General features: G+C 35.2%; 1 protein-coding gene across 9 annotated transcripts in view; it reads right to left on the reverse strand.

The window, feature by feature from the left end:
* JMJD1C (jumonji domain containing 1C) overlaps positions 1–20,861 on the reverse strand; it is a 330,739-nt gene that overhangs the window by 32,424 nt on the left and 277,454 nt on the right. For 5 of the 9 annotated variants that reach the window (XM_072823247.1, XM_072823242.1, XM_072823244.1 and 2 more), the window contains 9 exons: positions 19,347–19,471; positions 18,195–18,338; positions 17,909–18,101; positions 16,117–17,801; positions 12,123–12,295; positions 9,659–11,868; positions 4,460–4,661; positions 1,658–1,872; positions 540–692 (listed from right to left, as the gene is read on the reverse strand). In XM_072823247.1, coding sequence (XP_072679348.1) covers positions 540–692; positions 1,658–1,872; positions 4,460–4,661; positions 9,659–11,868; positions 12,123–12,295; positions 16,117–17,801; positions 17,909–18,101; positions 18,195–18,338; positions 19,347–19,471 — 5,100 coding nt within the window. Of the gene's footprint in view, positions 1–539; positions 693–1,657; positions 1,873–4,459; positions 4,662–9,658; positions 11,869–12,122; positions 12,296–16,116; positions 17,802–17,908; positions 18,102–18,190; positions 18,339–19,346; positions 19,472–20,861 lie in introns of all 9 variants that reach the window. The other 4 variants (XM_072823249.1, XM_072823248.1, XM_072823243.1 and 1 more) reach the window with 3 other exon arrangements.

Raw genomic sequence — 20,861 nt, forward strand, 5'->3', positions numbered from 1 at the left:
CATGTAATTCATAGGTTCTAGAATGGACTTCAGGTTCCTACATACTGGAATCTGAAAGAAGCAAAACCTATCCTAAATTGGGCTACAATAAAAAAAAAATACCTGCTTGAGGGTGACCCTGGGTGGCTTAGTTAAGTGTCTCTGACTCTTGATTTCGGCTCAGATCATGATTTCAGGGTCATGGGATTGAGCCCCATGTCATACTCCGTGCTCAGTAGGGAGTCTGCTTCAGGATTCTCTCTCTCCCGCCGTCCCTACACCCACCTCACTCACTCTCTCTCTAAAATAAATAAATCTTAACACAACTACCTGCTTGAAATGAGAGGGTGGATCTTACTAGAGGATAAAAAGATGTAGATGGAATTTTTATTCTAGAAAATCTGGCCATTAATAAACTTCATAAAACTTCTTTAATGTAATATATTCAAAATAAAGGAAAGTAGAGAAAGAAAACCTCACACACACATAATTTTCCAGATGACTGATCCTATAGAAAAGGGACGTTATAAAAATTTCAATTTACACAGTTATAAACCAACCTCTAGAACTCTTTCTTTCCTTTGCCTTGTAACAATCTAAGCAGACCACAAATCCACATTTTTGGCAGACCCAATGAATGTTAAACAATGTTGCTTCACATGCATCACACATTTCCCGGACTCCTCTCACTGCTCTCTTCCAGGCAATTTTGGCTGAAATAGAGAAAAATAAAAATTTAAAGGCAAACATGTTCTTTTCCACACATTTTTTGCTGAAATATACAAGAACAAAAATTTAAAGGCAAATCAAGACTTTAAAGGATATATTAACTAAAGATCAACAGATTTCTTGAATTAGTAATTCTTTTCAGAAGTTTTACATCTAATGAATTTTTTCAACTTTAGTACTTTGAAGATTTTTGATTGAATAATTCTCTGTTGTGAGGGACTATTCTCTGCAATGTAGAATAGAATGCTTAGTGGCATCTGTGACCTCCACCCATTAGATGCTAGTACTCTATCAAACACCTCCAACTTATGCAATCAACTTATGCAACAATTATGCAACCAAAAATGTCTCCAGTCATTGTTAAACATCCCTTGAGAGACAAATCATTGATTTAAGAGAAAGGGAGGATAAGAAGCTAACATTTAGAGAATTCATGTTAGATGCTTTACATATGTAGATATAATTTACTTTCTAAACAAAGCTGTGAGACAGTTATTCCCATTTTATAGCCATACAGTTAAAAGGAGTAAAGCTGGGATTCAAATATAAATCTAACTGAAGGTTGTGATGAACCACAGTACATTAAAAACTTAAATTGGCATAGACGGTATCTTTCTCTGGCAAATGCTGTTATTTCTCCATTTCATATCTGAAATATCCTTTTCATGCTAACTATATGTCATGATTGCAGAAACAGCATAATGCTATTGTGATTTCATGAATTGTTAATCCACATTCATTATAACCTCAGTTGGAAAATATGTTACCTTAAGTACATGTAATCGCATTTAAAACAGTACCATCAAAATAAAATCTCAATGAAACTAGGTAAAATTAGGAACTTAGCCCATTAAATATCCTTGAAAGAGAAATTCTTTTCTTTTTTGAAAGAGAAATTCTTAAAATGAAATTTGTACAGTTGTATGTTCTAAGTATTTAACTTCCTTACCATCCTTTTTCACCCAGGACAAAGCTGTTTTTTCAGATGTTACTAACTGACAGAATTTATCACCTATGATATCCAAGATGTATTTTGAAGTTTCTACATCTAGTTCATCATCTTCATAATTTTCATGTGTCCATAAGCTCATGGCTTCATCATCATATTGGTCAGGAGAAGAGAAACCATCTATTCTGACCACTCCATTTTTACTAAATGACAATCTGAAATTTTAAAACATAAGAGGATTAGATACCTAGCCAGAAGTCCAGTTTTATAAAGTTATAATTTTTATATTATAAACATACAAACTATATTTATGTTAAAAAATAAGAAAATAGGGTAGGTCTTTCATACACACACATTTTAATTATTAATTAAATTTAACAAACTTAAATGACTTCCATAGTGTTACACAAATGGCAATGATAAGCAGTACCACTTTTAGGTTATTTCAAGAAATAAGATTTCTATCACTTTTAACTACATTGTTAATTCAATCAAATGAAAACTATATCCAAGTGTCTGACAAGGACAAGAATTAAAATGTGGGCCAAATGCTGCCTAGAGTAATGTTGTTATTTTATATATAACTTAAATCAGGAACCTTGAGAATGCCCTAAATGGAGGTGTGTGGATGGCTCAGTCAGTTGGACATCTGACTCTTGATTTCAGCTCAGGTGACGATCTCAGGGTCATGAGCTCAAGCCCCACGTTGGGCTCTATGCTGGGAGTGGAGTCTGCTTAAGATTCTCTCTCCTTCTCTGCCTCTTCCTCCGAACTCCTTTCCCTCAATCAATCAATCAATAAATGGAAAAGAAAATTCCTTAAATCACTTTAAGATATTTACTGGATTAAAAAAATGCCAAGTACAGTTTCATTAATTTAAACGACACTTTAGGGCAGCCCCGGTGGTGGCTCAGCAGTTTAGCGCCGCCTTTAGCCCAGGGCCTGATCCAGGAGCCCTGGGATCAAGTCCCACGTTGGGCTTCCTGCACGGAGCCCTGCTTCTCCCTCTGCCTGTGTCTCTGCCTCTCTCTCTCCCTGTGTCTCTAATGAATAAATAAAATCTTAAAACAAAACAAAACAACACTTTATTTATGACTTAGAGGAACAAGGATGAAACTCCCAAAAAGTTTATTAGGAACCCCATTATGTATGCTTAGTTCCTCTCAGCTTCAAACATCCAATTCATGTAACTACTAAATTCAGAAAAGTTTAAGGTAAATAGAAAGGAAAACTGCCACTCTTCCCCTGGTTAGTGGTTATTCTTCAGTTATTATAGTACTTACTCTTTTTACTCTCAATCAGGGAATATTGGCAGTTCATTATAATTCATTCTCTATTTTTCAAATGGACAACACCAAGAATGTTCCTTCTACTACCTCATCTCATATTTTTATTATCTAAACCTTTCCTTCTTCTTTTTTTAACCAGATTTCTCCCTTTGTTATAATCCAACATCTTATTTCAGCTTTGTGTTATTATCTCTACCTGAATATATATTTCCTTCCTTTTTCTTCAAGAGGGGGGGAGCAGAGGGAGAGATAGAATCTTAAGCAGACTCCACACCCAGCAAGGACTGACATGGGACTCCATCTCACCATCCAAGATCATTACTGAGCTGAAATCAAGAGTCTGACACTTAACTGATGGACACTGCAACCAACTTTCATTTTGATGTTTTTTTTTTTTTCCAGCTTTTCTGCAATTCCAGGTGTATGACCTTTTACAACTATTCTTTAAATTTGTCTGTCCTTTGGAGATTGTTGGCTAGAAAGACCATGAAGTAAAAATATGAAATAGAACCTGTTCTTGTTCCTACCAATGCATTTCTTGGGGTTTCTATTGGGCCACCAGCAGAGGTATATTTGCCAGAGCAAAGGGTCTCCTAACTTAAGAAGATGAGGGTGATGATTAGGAAAATAACAAGTTAACATTTATACACCATTCATATGTGCTTGGTATTAAACGAAGGACTTTGTATACTCTATGTCATTTAATCACGAAATCTTTGCTATATGTACCACTATTATCAGCATTATGCATAGGAGACAGGCTTAGCTGTAACCCTACTATAGTTAACAAAGTCATACAGGAACCAAGAGAATGAGCTAAAACTCAGGAATAACTGATTCTACAATCTGAGACATTAACTGTTGGTCTCTACTGGCTGGATCACCCAGCTATTCGTTTTGTTGAACTCTTATAAGTCCATATATGCTTTTGGTATTGAAGAATTATCTAGTAATATTATTATTAAGAGTAGTATGTAGGATAATAACAACTACAAGTTGTTTTTATACTTACTACAAAACCTGTAAAATATGACATGGTACTGACATTCTTTTTTTCATAACTTAATTATTTTTATAGCTCCATATTTAACAAAAATATGAGTAGTTCAATGTAAAGCAATGACTTTAGTTTAATGCCTAGATTCTTTACTCTGATTTATAGACTACTTGTATTGCTAGCTAACACACAGATATAAATACAACACTACTTTGGTCAAAGTATATAAACTTTAAAAAATTCCTTAAATCAAACAAACTACTGTTTCCTATTATTTTCTAGAAGAAAAATAACATTTTCTGAATAAGGATGAATTCTCTCAGAAGAGAAAGGCCATTTGAATGCAAGTAACAATATGATTATGAAATTTACCACAAAAGTTTAATATTCTTTATGTTTCAGAAACAGGGAAGTTCAAAGGACTCATGCCCACCTCTACGAAGGACCCTCAGAATGAGAGTATAATTTCCAATATCCAGTAAACAGATTTTCCCCCAATTACATATTTTCACTTACCGTCTAAAGTAGTAAAATCTACAGAACACTGGTGAATGAGCTGGTTCTTCTCCTTTTTTACTCCGAATAAGTCTACACTCCCGGCACTTTTGCAAATTAGGCCCTATCTCACAGCAGGAGTCATCCTGTAAAAAGGATTCCCCAGTTTGCTTCAGCTTCTTGACTTTACGCCAATCTTTTAATACTGAACGAGGGATGCCAGCTGTAAAACCAGTAAGAAATTATTAGCAAGATTACAACATTTTAAAAAAGTACATAAACTTCTTGCAATAAAATTCAAGACAAGTACACAATTGTCACAATATATTAAGATTATAAAAGTAAAGACAAAGACATAGGTCCTCATTAATAACAGAAAGTCCACAACAGCATTTCTATAATCTTATGTCAGTATACTGGAAATGTAGAGCTGAGTAAATCTTTTGCTGACTGAATCTTTATATATTAGATATTCATATTTGTATAATAGAAAACACAGGAATCATTCATTTTCTATGTGAAAATATAGCTACAAATATAGCCCTTTTACACAGGAATTTGGTTTATGTAGGAGAAAGTTCTTTCAAGATCCACAGGAAGAACCTGAAGACCGAAAGTTAATACTTTTAGAAACTACAGGTTAATCAAACATACTTGTATAGTTTTGAAATATTTAACCTGACTCTCCACAGTAAGTGTGGCTCATTATGACAAGTTAAATAGTAGTTCTATAACACCAATATTTGAGAGAAGAGGGACTAAGCTATTTCTCTTAGCATCTCTCCCTTATTAGGATGCCCTCCATTTAATTCAACATACTGATGGAACAGTCAGTTTTTTTTTTTTTTTTAAAGATTTTATTTATTTATTCATAGACACACACAGAGAGAGGCAGAGACACAAGCAGGCTCCATGCAGGGAGCCTGACGTGGAACTCGATCCCAGGTCTCCAGGATCACACCCCAGGCTGCAGGCAGTGCCAAACCGCTGCGCCCCCGGGGCTGCCCCAGTCAGTATGTTTTAGAAAATAAAAGGGTTTAAAGAAAATTAAAAAGCCAGTACTAAATTGACTTTTTGATGGTAGAAAGAAAAGCACCAGAGAAATCTAAAGAAAAAACAATCCCTCAAATGACTAATATTTGACGAAGAGAAATTATTTATTTATACTCTACAAGTCATTGCTCCATTATGCTTATTAACTTGAACTTAATTGTTGTCATGGGCTCAAGTAATCAATCACACATCTACAGAGCAGATTAAAAAATTAAAAGCATGTTTATTTAAAAACAACCTATGTTGGGACAAAGAAATATCAAACTCTTAAATGTATACTTACAAGATGTCTGTATGTCAGGTATGAGATGTACATAGTTTGCTATTTGTCATGTTAAAAGATATTTCCTGTGTTTTCTAATCACTCAGATGTGGAAAAGAGGCAGTACAGCTATTCTCCTGAGTCTATATACTTCTTGCAGAAACATGTAGCAGACCTCTTGAGCTCCCACTATCACTTACCTGCTGATACTGAAAGCAGCACAATGACACCAAGATAACATATCTCAACATAGGAAGAATTGTGTATAAACTCCGGGATGGCCCATTTAAAATCTGCTTCCAGTTATTAAGCACTTTTAGAACTGCTGCCTGGGTTCTTTACAAAAATGACATGTTCCCTCCTCTTCTATTTCTGACTCAGGGCAAGCTATTTGGCTTAATCCACTAACTAAAGTTCAATCTATTTCTATTTTGACTAGAAAACAACTACTAACCAATATGCTTTTACATTCTAGGTAATGGAACAATTCAAAGATTATGGATAACCATACCACTGTGAACCATTTAAACAGTATTATAATAAAGAACCAGATATTACAAAGCAAATCTCAATTCTGTGACACAAAACAGACACTTGGAGCTGTTTTTAGATTTAAATGCATGAATGAATTACAAAGACATGAAGGCCCAGGTCATATAGACAGTTTTTGATATTATAATTTTTGCTTCTAAATTAGGCTATACACAATGGTACTTAATGCCTTTTATGGATATTACTATAATAGAATTTGTACAACAAAATATCTTTCAATTATATATGTCTAATTTATTGACAATATCTAAAATCTAAAACTTTGAGAATAAGATATTCAGTCAACAAAAAAATACCTAGTACTCCCCTTTTACCATTAGAATATTTCAATCTTAGCTCTCAATTTATTAGCAAATCCTCAAACAGCTGCTCTAGCCAACAGAAAATTAGGGAGGAAGAAAACAGGAAACAAATACATACTATACCCTTTAATCTCTGATATGCCATCACCTGTAAAAATATTTTTTTGAGATACAGAAATTAATTGATTATAGTAAAGCCACTGGTTTTTTTTTTTAATTTTTTAAAATTTTTATTTATTTATGATAGTCACACAAAGAGAGAGAGAGAGGCAGAGACACAGGCAGAGGGAGAAGCAGGCTCCATGCACCGGGAGCCCGATGTGGGATTCGATCCCGGGTCTCCAGGATCGCGCCCTGGGCCAAAGGCAGGCGCTAAACCGCTGTGCCACTCAGGGATCCCTAGCCACTGGTTTTATCACAGGACTTACATTTAAATTTGATGGGCAATTTCAGTTTATAAAATAATGTAAGAAATTAGTCACGGAAAAACAGCTAACTTTTAATTATCATTATGAAAAGGCAGCAGATATGAAGACATTCCAAAATAGATAAAATCTACTGTACCTGGCTTTATTTTTTTTTTTAAAGATTTATTTATTTATTCATGAGAGACACACAGAGAAAGGCAGAAACATAGGCAGAGGGAGAAGCAGGCTCCCACAGGGAGCCCGATGTGGGACTGGATCCTGGATCCTAGGATTACGCCCTGAGCCAAAGGCAGATGCTCAACCGCTGAGCCACCCAGGTGTCCCTGTACCTGGCTTTAGAATGTATTAAGAAACACAAGTTTCTTTACAGGCATTAATTGTGTATAATTAATACATGGATAGCAGTGAATGTAATCACATTATATTCTCTAAATACAGACTTAGTTCACTCCTTTTGACTATGAGTGATGACAACTCCAATGACCATTAAAAAGATAAACGTATTTAATCCTCAAGGTAGATAATCCACTCAAGTTTAGAAGTCAGATTCATGAACTCTCAATTTAGAGAACTTTTCTAGATAGCGCAAACAAAGGCTAGACAACTGTGCCCATAATTAACAGATAGCAATTAATAGTCACTTTTTATTATTTTGAACTTGAGTATATGGGACTTAGAATACCCTCTCTCTGGGGTTAACTGTTACTAAGGTTTGACTAGGTATTATGAATTAGAGGAAAGTGATGATTCCAGTCTCTTTGTCTTTGAACTCTTACTTGGGAACATGTACATTCAGTCTCAAAACGAAATAGAATATGTACTTTGTTAAGAGTTAATTTTATAAATTTAACTTCACAAGAGCTTCCTAAGTGTTAAAATCTGGAAAATTCCTACCTCTGTTTTCTTTCTTTCTTCCTTCTCTTTTTTTTTTTTTTTTTAAGATTTTATTTATTTATTCATGAGAGACACACAGAGAGAGAAACAGAGACACAGGCAGAGGGAGAAGCAGGCTCCACGCAGGGAGCCCGATGTGGGACTTGATCCCAGGGCTCCAGAATTACACAGTGGGCCAAAGGCAGGTGCTAAACTGCTGAGCCACCCAGGGATCCCCCTATCTGTTTTCTATAAATTTAACTCAATTATATGTATACTCAACACCAAAAGAAATATGTAAAACAGAAAAGAAACAATTATTGACCACACTAAGCCTCTTAAGAATTCACTGGGGAAGTGGAACATATGAGAAAGAAAACAACACTGTACAATATCCAATACTCAAATAAATGGCATGCATGTATCCTGTATCCTCTGATGTCAATCTCCTTCTTTCTTCCTTCTGACTATATTTGCATTTCAGTCTGTCAGCCTCTGTCTCTAGCTGAGCTTGTTTTCCTAGGTCTTTCACTTTCTGGCTGTCCTTTTCTGTGAGCCCATCCTCCTGTTTTTCTCTCCTTCACTTTGCCTCTGGTTTCTACACAGGCACATAAAAAAACTCATTCAGTGAAAAGGCCCAAATAAGAGCCTTCAAGCATCCAAATGCTTGTGAAAGTACTTCTTGAATGTCCACATTGTCAGATATTTCATATATTGTATGTGGATGAATACACAGATATAGTGAAACTATTAAGTGCTTTCTGCATTGTACAACATACCTGGAAATAAATAAGCAAACTGAGAAAAATGATTTCTAGAGTAAAAACACAGAAACACTTTATAGTAAATACCATTGGCAAGTATCACTTATTTCGCCCTGCTGAGGCAACAAATGAAATGTAAATATTACCAGTTTTGAAACTTTTACTTATGAAAATCCTTGAGTATAGAAATGAGCACACAAAACCACAATCTCCTGCTTTTAACCTTTACCCATTGTTAAGAATGTCCTGAGTAACAATATTAATTAAATAGAAGGTAATTTCAATAAGCTTTCATTTTGTTACCAGATGAGAGGATAAGAAATAGGCCACTCACATCCACACTAATTGAAGCAACTTTCATCTAAAAATGTGACTTAAAGGAAGTATACATGTGAATAGAATTTCTTTTACAACTATATCATGGTAAAGGTGAATACCTTATTATTAGAAGTCCTCTTTTGAAATGTGTGGAAAATATCAGAAAGGGAGACAGAACATAGAGACTCCTAACTCTGGGAAACGAACTAGGGGTGGTGGAAGGGGAGGAGGGCGGGGGGCGGGGGTCAATGGGTGATGGGCACTGAGGGGGGCACTTGAGGGGATGAGCACTGGGTGTTATTCTGTATGTTGGCAAAGTGAACACCAATAAAAAATAAATTTATTATTAAAAAAAAGAGAAATCCTCTTTTGGTATGATAGCTTTAACTGCATTTCGACAGTTCTTAGAAATGGTCAAAATCTGAGTAACTGCTAAGTAACATATTGGGTTTTTGTCAGTATGAGTGTAGGTAAAACATTATTTCTACAAGTCTCTTAGAAATGGGAAGAGAGGTCTTATTTGCTTTTACAGTTTACCTGGGAAATGCAGAAATGAGGTCAGTGAGCACATACATTATGCTAGAGCTAGATGCATCTTTTGAGAAAGACACCATTATTTTAAGTACAACCCATTTTACCTGATAGAAAAAAGTAATCAACTTACTTACCACTATTACTGTTGCTCTGTAATTTCAATTTACTTTTTTCTTTGGCACTCCTGCTGAGAACCCCATTGGGTTTTAAATCTTCTTCTACTTCACCTTTTCTCTTCTGCAAATCATTCTGCTTCTTTTTGTAAGTTGGCTTAGGTTGCCTCTTAGTCCTTTGCTCTGACTTGCTTTCACTTTCATCTGAGTCTCCACTTTCAGAGCCAGATTCATAAGTCCTTTTGGCTTTTCTCCTACTGACTTTATCATCTTTTACATATTTATCAACTATAATCTTACTATCTACACTATTTTGTATATCATTAGATGTTGAGGCTATTAAATTGACAGAACATGGCTTAATAATTTCTGCTACAGAATTCCCTGAATTTTCCATTTTATTAGTATTTTTATCTTCCTCTGAGTGTCTAGTAAGCCAGGCCTTTTTCAGCTTAGTATGGTAGTTAGGTTGAGTTGTCTGGGATGCTTGCCCATTTCCTACAGAGTTTGCTTTGTTTATTGTACTACAGACTATAGTGCTATCCAAGAGAAGGGAGGTTGAAGATGTCTGATTTTTTACAGCATTAGGCTCAGTCTCACTGACATTACTACTTTTATACTGAGCTGCAGCCAATGCTGCCTTGTGCTTTTTTAAATGGATAAAATCAGTTGTGCCTGAGAACCCAGGGCTGGGCTGAACAGCACTTCCTGTCTGACTACTGGCTGGTGTAACTGGAGCTGTGGTGCTGACCCTGCATTCTTGCATTTGAGCCACTGAATGACTGACGTTTTTTGAAGAGGTACATTCTAAGGATTTAGAGGCCAAAATGGTATTTGATAAAGAGTAAATTATTTCTGAACTACCCCAGCTGGAAACACTAGTGGTAGTGGCAGCAGATGTGAGTACATCCGTTTTGGTATTACACACTGTATTTACAGCAGACATGACTGAACTGGGAACACTGCCCTGTGAGACAGCCTGGACACTTTTTTCAGATTTTATGTGAGCACTATCTGAATTCACACTTGGCAGAATGATTCTTCCAGTCTCTCCAGCTTCTGCTGGTTTGAGGCAATCTGTTTGATTTGCCCCAGTTGAAGATCTTTCACTAACTCGATCTTTGGAAGCTAACTGCATTGCTGGCACGCTCTCAAGTTTTGTACTAGATGGTGGACGTACAATGACAGATGCCATAGCAGCCTGTGACTTTCCACTGCTTTTCTCCACATGCCATTCAGCTTTTTCTTTGCTGAGGTTATTATTAGATTTCCACATTTCTGACAAACTCTGTTCAGAAGAACTCTTAAAATTTGCCTGAGAGTCTTTTGGCTCTGGAATTAGAGTTGGAGGCTTTTGTGATTCTTGAACTTTCCCACCAGCATTTACAGGCATCACTGGGGTTAGAGTTGGAGGGGAAAGACTACTATAGTTGCCTTCCTTTCTTTCCAAGCTGTGATGGATTGGTGGATGAAATACTGGTGCTCTATGTAAAGCAGGCATGCTCCGGAGTGCATTTGTAGAAGAAACTGTCAAATGGGTAGGACTCCTACAATCATTTCTGAAGGTTGTTACTGAGTGAGAAGCAATCTGATGGGGAAGATGATCTGGAATCTTTCCTACTAAACCTTCACTTTCTGGTTGGTGTTTAATTAAAGGTGGAGGCTTTGAAAGAGACGATATAAATGAAGTCAGAGTTTGAGGATTAGCTGCTGCAGCAACAGTATTACTCTGTTTTTCAGTGTAAATATTTGAAACCTCTTTGGATGGATATGACCTTGGTGGTTCGTTGACCACACTATTAGACAATGTAGTGAAATAGTTACTTTGGGGCAAACTCTGAGGCACAGAATGCTTCATTTTATAAAGATCTGATACTGAGCATTCTATGTCTTTGTCTTGTTTGATGATCACATGGCTTTTAGGGCTAGAAGATGACAATGCTACTTTGGAATAATTGTCCCTCTCACCCTCAAGCCCCTTGATTTTAGTTGTAAAGGGAGCAACATCAATACTTTCTTGAAGGATTCGACGATGTTCCTCCTTATATTTGTGTAATCTCTCTCCAGTCTCCTGGGGTTGTCTCTGTAATTGATTCAATACAGGATCCACAAAATGTCTATGCAATAGACCATCTTTTCCAGTCTGTGATCTGTTTAGATCCAGGTCATTTTTTGCTGATGTGGATGCAACAGAACGTAATGGTTCTATAAAAGCTTTCCTCTCCAATTCTCTGTGAAGAAAATACACATAAAGGTTTCTGTAACAGCTTTTTCTTGCATGATATGAGGATAGCATCTATGCAATATTATGAAAGTAAAACATGACTTTGCATTTACTTTAATACTCAAGTAAATTAGAAGATATATCAAAATGGAAAGAATAGTGCTTATTCAAAGCCTACTTTTAAGATGTTTATTAACTTGTCTAAAAAGAAAAACTAGAAAAGACAAGGTATCTATAAGTTTTAAGCATTAGTGAACTTACTCTTTATGGTGATCTATTAAACTTTTTGTCAATGGTGGACTGGAATGTGCTGTAATTTTAAGAGACCGATGAGGCTCTGCACTGGAAGGTCTGACAGGAATGTGACTAAGTAATCCAATACCATCTGCTGAGGTCACAGGGGTGGGTTGATGTAACCAAGGACTGGGAGAATTCTATTTAACAAAATATATATATATATATATATCAGACTTTAGTAACTAGAAAAAGCTAAACACAGTATCACGGTAGGACTTTAATGTATATTTATGAAATGTAACTTTTTCTAAGTGCATCTTACGAGAAATTTTCAGACAAATAAATAAGTAACATAATTATATGGATTTTTCCATATGATGTAGAAAATCAATCAGCATCAAAATAGTAATTTCCAAAAATTTATTATTTATTTTACCGAATTTAGAACTTGAAATCACTGCCTTTAAGTTATAAATGTACAGAATACCTAGTTCATCAGATTTCCAGTCATTCTAAAACCAAAAAAATATATATATTGCTAATACAAAAACCAGAATTTGTTATTCCTAAAGTCCATGTCAGAAACAGAAATATCAAGTTCGTGTGCCAATTTTTGTTGTCAAAAATAACTTTTTCAATGTAACAATTTACTTAGAATAGACAGAAGATTGTATTTTCAAAGCCCACTTGTACTCCATTTCACTGTTGGACTATTAAACTTGGGAAGTGTGGAAATGCAACAAAATTAATCTTTTATATAACATATTGATAGGCTGCCTTCTCATATAGAATATTTGGTGACATTGATCTCTGCTGATATTTAAAACTCTCTAATTACATGCTTAAGAACTGTTTCTACACTATGACACTGACATTCTCTCAGAACTTACTTTGTAGAGTTACATTTTGTTGATACTGGGAAAATATAATCAATCCCTTTTTGGTTTAAACAAAGAGAAAATTTTACATCTCAAGATGATAATGCAAAAGCAATGATATATCACACCAAAAACATGCTGCTGTGAAATTAAAAATTTCTATTATAAATTTTTAGATTAAAAAATATATTTTATAGACTAAATCTCACACTAGAGGAAAACACACAGACACACACACACACACACACACGAGGATCATTCATGTTTAAAAGGCCTCCGTTCTACATGATCCAGAAGTACTAAGTTGCAATCACTTGATAATGATAAATTTTTTACTATAAGATGCTATTAAAAAGTATTTCCTGTTTCTTTACTTCTTACAATATTAGGGTTAAGAGATCTTCACTTTTGCTCAAAATGTTAAACTTACTCCTTTATAAATTTACCTAAGAAATGAAAATTTCATATGCTTGTTTTTAGTTTAACAAGTGTGTGACCAGTTAATAAAATATTTTATGCTTTTATATACATGGAGGCTAGAATGACATATACTGAGAGAAAATCCTACCCAACCCAGTTCAAACAGTTATTTAGATTGGTTTTTCAGGATTGGGAAATTACGGAAAAAGACTCAAAAGTATTTGCTAGTTCATGTGTTCTTCTAGCCTGTCTTTGTCCAGTACCAGCTGCACCTAACATTCATGACACAAGAGTGAAGGATCAGAGTAAAAATGTGGGTGCATTAGGCACCAGGGTCATCAAGCCCGCTTTCAATAATGGCAAGGAGGATACTACAGTAATTAGTGACTTTTCATTGACATCAACTACATAATGTATACATTCCAGTAAGATTCCAACTACAAGTTCAATAGCACCATCAAGAATGGAAATAGGAAGCTTATGGATCAGACCAATGCAAGCACAATTCTTCTAGAATTGAAATCCTGCCAGGATCAACTGTGGGGATGCTGGCACAGATTAAATTATGGAGTTTACTGGTGACTGCATTAAGGAAGGCCAAAGCTCATATAGAAAGAAGTGGAGCCCAAAAGAATTATTTTATTATGGGATTAAACCATACAAATTATCACTCAAAACTGTTAGCACTCTATATTGCACCACTAACCACTTGATGCCCTTTACCACTACTAAGGTTAACAATCACAACTTGGGAATCAAGGAAGGACTCACGACCATAATCTATGTCATCACGGCTACTGAGAATATAACAATTCCTTGGACAAACTTGGCATGAGGAACACCACCCTTGCATATATTACCAAGGCTCTGTGTGAGCAGGATTATCAAGGATAATCCTGATATCAGGGATAATTACCTTCCAAATCATCACTCCCAACATATTTACTGTAGATCTTGCCCAAATGTGAAAGAGGTAAAAAATTCACAAGTTCACTGCAGCAGTATCCATAATAGTCAAGGGGTGGAAGTAAGTCAAAGTCCACTGACAAATGTATAAAGAAAATATGGTACATGCACATAATGAACTTTATACAGTAGAATATTATAAAGGAAATCATGTTACATGCCATAACATGAACATTAAAGATATTATGATATATGAAAGAAACCATACGAGGACAAATATTGTATGAATATCTATTCATATAATGAATATTCAAATAAATTATCTATAGCAGTGAGAATTACAGAAACAAAGTAGAGACGTGTTTGGCCAAGGAATAGTGGAAAGAGGGAAGGGAATTAGTGTTTAATGGATATAAAGTTTCAGTTTTGCAAGATGAAAATGTTCTAGAGAAAAAAAAAAAAAAGAAAATGTTCTAGAGATCTGCTGAACAACAATATAAACATACCTAACACTACTCAACTGGATACTTAAAAATAATTAGTATGATACATTTAATGTTTTACCACAATAAAAATAAACAGGGGGTGCCTGGGTGGCTTAGTCGGATGTGTCTGCCTTCTGCTCAGGTCATGATCCCAGGATTCCGGGATCAAGCCACACATTGGGCTCAGTGTGGAGTCTGCTTCTCCCTTTCCCTCTGCCCCTTCCCCCCGTTTGTACTCTCTCAAATAAATAAAACCTAAACCAACCAACCAACCATGTTTAAAACGAGTCTGTGGGATACTTGAAGAGCAACCTGGGCTGCAGCAATGACGAAGTTGTGTCCTAGATTTTAAGAGAGCCATTCTCACTATTTTTGATACTGGGGATGGTAATGGCCTCAACAATCATTTCTTTCTTTTTATGATTTTATTTGAGAGAGTATGAGGGGGGCAGAGGGCGTGGTACGGGAGCAGACTCCTTGCTGAGCAGGGAGCTCAATGCCAGGCTCAGTCCCAGGATGCTGAGATTATGACCCAAGCTGAAGGCAGAAGCTTAACTGACTGAGTCACCCATGCAATTCTCAACAATCATTTCTTAGTATGAAAATATATTTGGCTAGAGAAATCACATTAGCTCATAAAGGAATAAGAGCTCTCTATACCACCACCTTCACCAATATTCCTCACATTTGATGTTGGCAGGATCTCAGCCCCAACTTTACTTCTCAAATACCAAAAGTCTCCAACCTAGACACCATTATGAGAACAAGAGCATCAGAGAATTATAGCTTGTAACATACCATCAATATATCTAACTGGGAAATATAACAGTTTGTCTTAAAAAATAATTTTATGATGGGGCCCTGGGTGGCTCAGGTCGTGATCTCAGGATTTTGAGATTAAGCCCCCCACTGGGCTCCACATTGGGCATGGAGCCTGCTTAAGATTCTCTCTCTCCCTTTCCCTACCCTCTTTAAAAAAAATAATAAGATGATGATATATACCAAAAGCCTTACAATTTTATATAAATTTGAATCAACAAATTTTACTTCTAGGAATTTAGCTGGTCAAAAATAATTTTAGATATGATTCACAATTAGTTACGAAGACCTTCGTTCTTCACAACAGGTACGTCAGAAAATTGGCTTTTTAAAATAATTTAGCTTTTCTGAGATGTCAGCTTCCATGTTTCCAAAGTTACTAAGTATCGAAAGTTTCATCATAATTGGAAAAATGTTTGTAAAGTTCTAACATATTTTACCGTAATAAAATGTGATTAATGTTGATTAATAAGTATATACTGATATGTGGCAAACCACAGTATAACTTACCCTCCTTAATGAAGATTCAGCATTAACTGCATTTTCTGGGTGAACCCACTTTGAGGAAGGTAGACCAAGTCCTGAGTATGCATGTGTTCCATTTGGATATTGCCAAATAATTGGATAAAGTCCAAGCTGATTATATGAAGCAGAAGGATGGGCTTGTCCAAGAAGATGAGGTGACTGGTGCTGTAACAACTGTTGCTGTTGCTGGTGTGCTAATGCTAAGTGGCTCAAGCTGCTGGCATGAGCAGTCTCTAGTCGTGGGTGGCCACCAAGTAGGGAGGCAGTAGGCACTCCAGGTAACACGGCAGGAAGTAAATGGGGGTGATGAACAGAATGGTGTGGACCACTAGTAAGAGGGTGTGTGTTAATGGTAGGTAATGGAGTTTGACTGGATGATCCGGCAAGTAAGTGGGGTGCAGGAGTTAAGGCAGGGTGATGGGTACCTGGATTTAAACAGGTTCTATGGGATGAAGAATGAAGAGGAAAGGGATGCTGGTTTAAGAAAGGTGAAATGTGGTTAGCTCCTGTTTCTGACCCAACAAGTGCAGGATCTCTGTAAACTGTGAAATGCTCATTTTTATCAATGATAAGCGGGCTCTTTGTAGCTTCCAATGTATTGCCTCGAGTAGGAACTGAATGAAAGCTGCATCTTGATAACTCATGTTCTATCTTATTTGCTAGTCTTCTTTCACCAGTGGCTTGGCTATTCACATAAGTGGCCTTAGACTTTACAGAATCAGGAGAATGGGTAACTTTGGGTTTAATAACTTCAGGTGAGGGATTCGATTTTGTCTTGTGAGCATCTACTGAAGTATTAAGTTTAGATTTTATGGTCTCTGGGGGTGGGCTTCGCTTATGTAGCTTATCTTCCGTGATAGAAACTGCACTTAGAGAAGACATGTAAGAGACATACTGATTTTTCTCTTTTTCCATAGTCAGGTGATCATTTCCTGAGGAAGTACTTCTAACATTTGATTGGGTTAAATCTACTTTAACTACATCACTGACCCAGCTCTGATCAGAATCTTGCTTTGCTGTTTCTAAGTATTTTGCATTTGCAATAGAATGTTTTGAATCACTAATATTAGGATCCATTTTCTGAAGTGTCTGAAGGCCAAAGGTACTTGAGTTTTCCTGAGCCACCTTTTCTGAATTAGTGTCATTTGTAATATCAATAACACATTTTGGTGTGGGTGGTCTAGATACAAACTTCTCCTTTGGTAGTAATTCCACTGTGTGTGTTTTTTCGATATTGCATTCCTGAAGAAGTAAATCATTAGGATTATGATCAGAAAGTGTGGCCTGCTCTGATGAATGAATAATCATTTTTTCTTGAAGCTGAGAGTCAACAGACTTCTGTTTCTCTGCTTCTTCACGTTTTTTATCTTCCTGTACTTGATCCCAGGGAGGCTGGCTATCTATTATTAGTGTCTCTTCTACCTTCTCATTATTCTGGGATTTTCCTTCTTCTCCATTTATCTTTGAAGTGTTTTTATTTTTCAACTCATTCTCTGGCTTCGGCTCTGAGGAATTATTTATCATCCTTTTATTTGAATTTTCTGAGTCACTGCTCTCAGAAAAGTCTGAAACATTGTCGGTTCGTAGTCTTTTCATATGTAGTTTCTTTTCATCCTCCTCAGGTTTCCTTCTTTTATTCATCAACTGTTTGTTTTTCCCTTTAGGGTTTTCTATAAGATTTAAAAAGAGAAAGTTTTATTTTTCATTAATTAAAATATTAAATATATCTTAAATGTATTTTTATTTGTTCTCATTTCCATAAAAAAATGAGTACTACCTCCTCGTGCTATATAATCATACTTTTCCTCCTTCATCTTCTCTTCATCTGGTATACTGCTATCTGAGCCCTTCCTCTTACTTGGACGAGTATTTCTTTGTTGCTGTTGCTGGTGTGTATTCTGTTTTGGTAGAGCAGCTTGGGAGTTCATTGCTGGTCTGGGACTATTTGCTTGGGCACGTGTATAATGACTCTAAAAATAATTTAACAATGATTATTATTAACTGATCCTAAGTAACCTAAGAAAAAATATTTTATAATAATACATCACTAACAACATACATACGTGAACTGTGTTGCTATTTTGACTGGCACGAGACCTTCGCCGTGATGTAATGCCAATATTTTCACCTTTTAACAAAGAGTGAACAACATCATCTAGAAAGGTCATTTGAACCATAGAAGGATCGACATTCTGTGGTTCTAGTACCTAATCCATGACACAAAACAAGAATAAAAATTAAACCCAATCAGCTAGTCGGTGTAACATTAGGTATAAAAGCAAGTTTAAGAATTAATTGGGAGCATAATACTAAGTCATAAAATGTATTTTAAAAATTAAGAAGTAATTTCCAAAAGAAAAAAAAAACCCAGCTATAAAATAAAGCTAAGAAAATACACTTTAAGAAGAAAATGACAAAAAGTGTAAATGAATACAAACAATAGTAATTTGAAAAAGGTTAAAGAAGCAACTATTTCAAAAACCAATGGCAATTCTAAGTTTCACTGAGAAGTGAAAGTTTCTCACCATTTTAGGAAAAAAATTAAATGTGACCAAACAATATAATTTAGCATTTTAGCTAAAAATTTAACCAAAGCATATGAATCATTTCTAAAGGGGTACTCAGACACCCTCCACAATCCACTTAATTTGGAAGACGTAAAATTTATTTTTTTGGGGGGGGTGTGTGTGTCAATAAAACACAGCTTTGAAAGATTTAAAATCAAGACTTTCAGACTGTTCTTTAAAACTTCTTATGAAATTTGAATCCTTAATATTCACCATAAAACTTAAGGGAGCATACCATTAATGAAATTTGTTTTGACAAAACCTACAGTGGTGTGCATTAGTTTTCATTAGTGAAAAACAATCATTTGGGAAATATATTTATCACCGGAGACAGAAAAAGATTTTAAGAAAGAATTTTAGCTGACCTAAGAATAAAAAAAAAAATTAATCAATTAAAAGAGTTTGATGCTTCTATTTCAGTGACTTATTTAATCATTGTTGAAATAAATTTGTTATCATTAATCTCCCTGTGACCTAAAGTGACCTCTAATAAATATCAGACACATTTAAACTTATTAGGAGTATTACAACTATAAAAAAACCTAAAGATGAAAATTATTTAGTATCAAACTGTTGAACCATTTTTTGAAAGGCATGGAATATTGGCATTATAAATTTCTCTTCAAAAATATTAGTTGTACTATTTACCTGATCATTCATAACGATCATGGTGCGAGTGAAGAGATCATGATGAGTAATTATGCCAGTAAACCACTGGGTGGCAGAGTCTTGTCTATATACTCTCACTCTGTATCCATTTAAGGAATAAGGACCTTAAAAAAACACACACATACATACACACAAGAAATAGGGGTATCTTAAATGGAGACATTTCACTGAAGAACTACCTTTCAGGAGAAACAGGAGCTTTGTGATGAGTAATATCTTATTCAAGTATCAGTTTTCAAAAAAAATTTATTAGAAATTGTATACCTTAGAGCCAGATCACTGTGAATTTATCGTTGAACACACTCTACTACACATATATTTCCTAATTCAATGGAAATAAAGTACTTTAAGTCAGAAAGAAGGTTTCTGGGATCATGAGTTGTAAGAGGACAGAACAAAGTGTAAAGTTAGAGTGGTCTACAAAGTCACAAGGTTGTATAAAGCTACTGAATAGGGTTTGGGGTACATAAAGGAATACACTTGGCTGAAACGGAAAGGTAAAATTTGGAACCCAATATCTGAGTTTTCTAAGTTGCCAAAACACTTCCATGTGACAACTATAAATTTTAATCTTCTGTGACAGCTAGAAAAAGCTGCCAAAGCTAGTGTGTATTTAATCTTCTTCAATTCAGTATTATTTTCCCTTTTATAAAAATTAAAGTGAGGTTGTTAGGTTAAATAAAATCTTAAGTGAAAGAGCTAGGAATGAATTTACTTTTCTGAATCCTAGGTTGATGCTTTATTTGACAGTTTATAAGTTTATAAGCCATTTAACATACAATTAATAGCTGATATTTGCCAATTAAAAAAAAAAAACTGCCAGTATCAGCCTAAAAGTCAATTAACAAATGTATAGAAAATATTCCATTTGACCTATAAGTTAAATATATTCAGAGCCATTATAATCAATTATATAAACTCTAGTCTTTTCTAACTATAAAGAATGAGACTCTAAGAATGTAATACAGTAAAAGCTTATAGAACAACTCCAAACATGACCAATTTTCAATTTCCACTAGCACAATTTTCAATTCCTAACTGCCTTATTCCTATCACAAAACACAGTTTGGAGTCAGCCTTACAAAATAATTCAGCTTAGGATGGACAGGGACTATATACTACCTCAATTTTTCACCTCTAAGAATATGATAAGGAAACAGAAGTTGCTAAAGAATATACTAGCCTGGTATCTTCAATAATTGCAAGGAAAGGAGAAAAAAAGATACAGGGCATATCAACCAATTAAATTGTGGACTTTTTTTGGTTCCTCTGATTTAAAATTCATAAATGAATAATAATAAAGATCAGTCAATCCTGTTAAAAATCATTCAAGGCATTAATAAAACAAATGGAAATTTGAACATGATTATCCAGTATTTAATATTAAAGGACTATTAATTTTAGGGGAATAAGGGTATGTTGGCTTTATTTAAAAACAGAATTTGGCGATGTCTGAAATTTGATAGAAATAAACAGCAGTGTGGTTGGGGCAAA

This window comes from Canis lupus, chromosome 4 (genome assembly GCF_048164855.1).
Source record: "Canis lupus baileyi chromosome 4, mCanLup2.hap1, whole genome shotgun sequence".
Classification (NCBI taxonomy): Eukaryota; Metazoa; Chordata; class Mammalia; order Carnivora; family Canidae; genus Canis; species Canis lupus.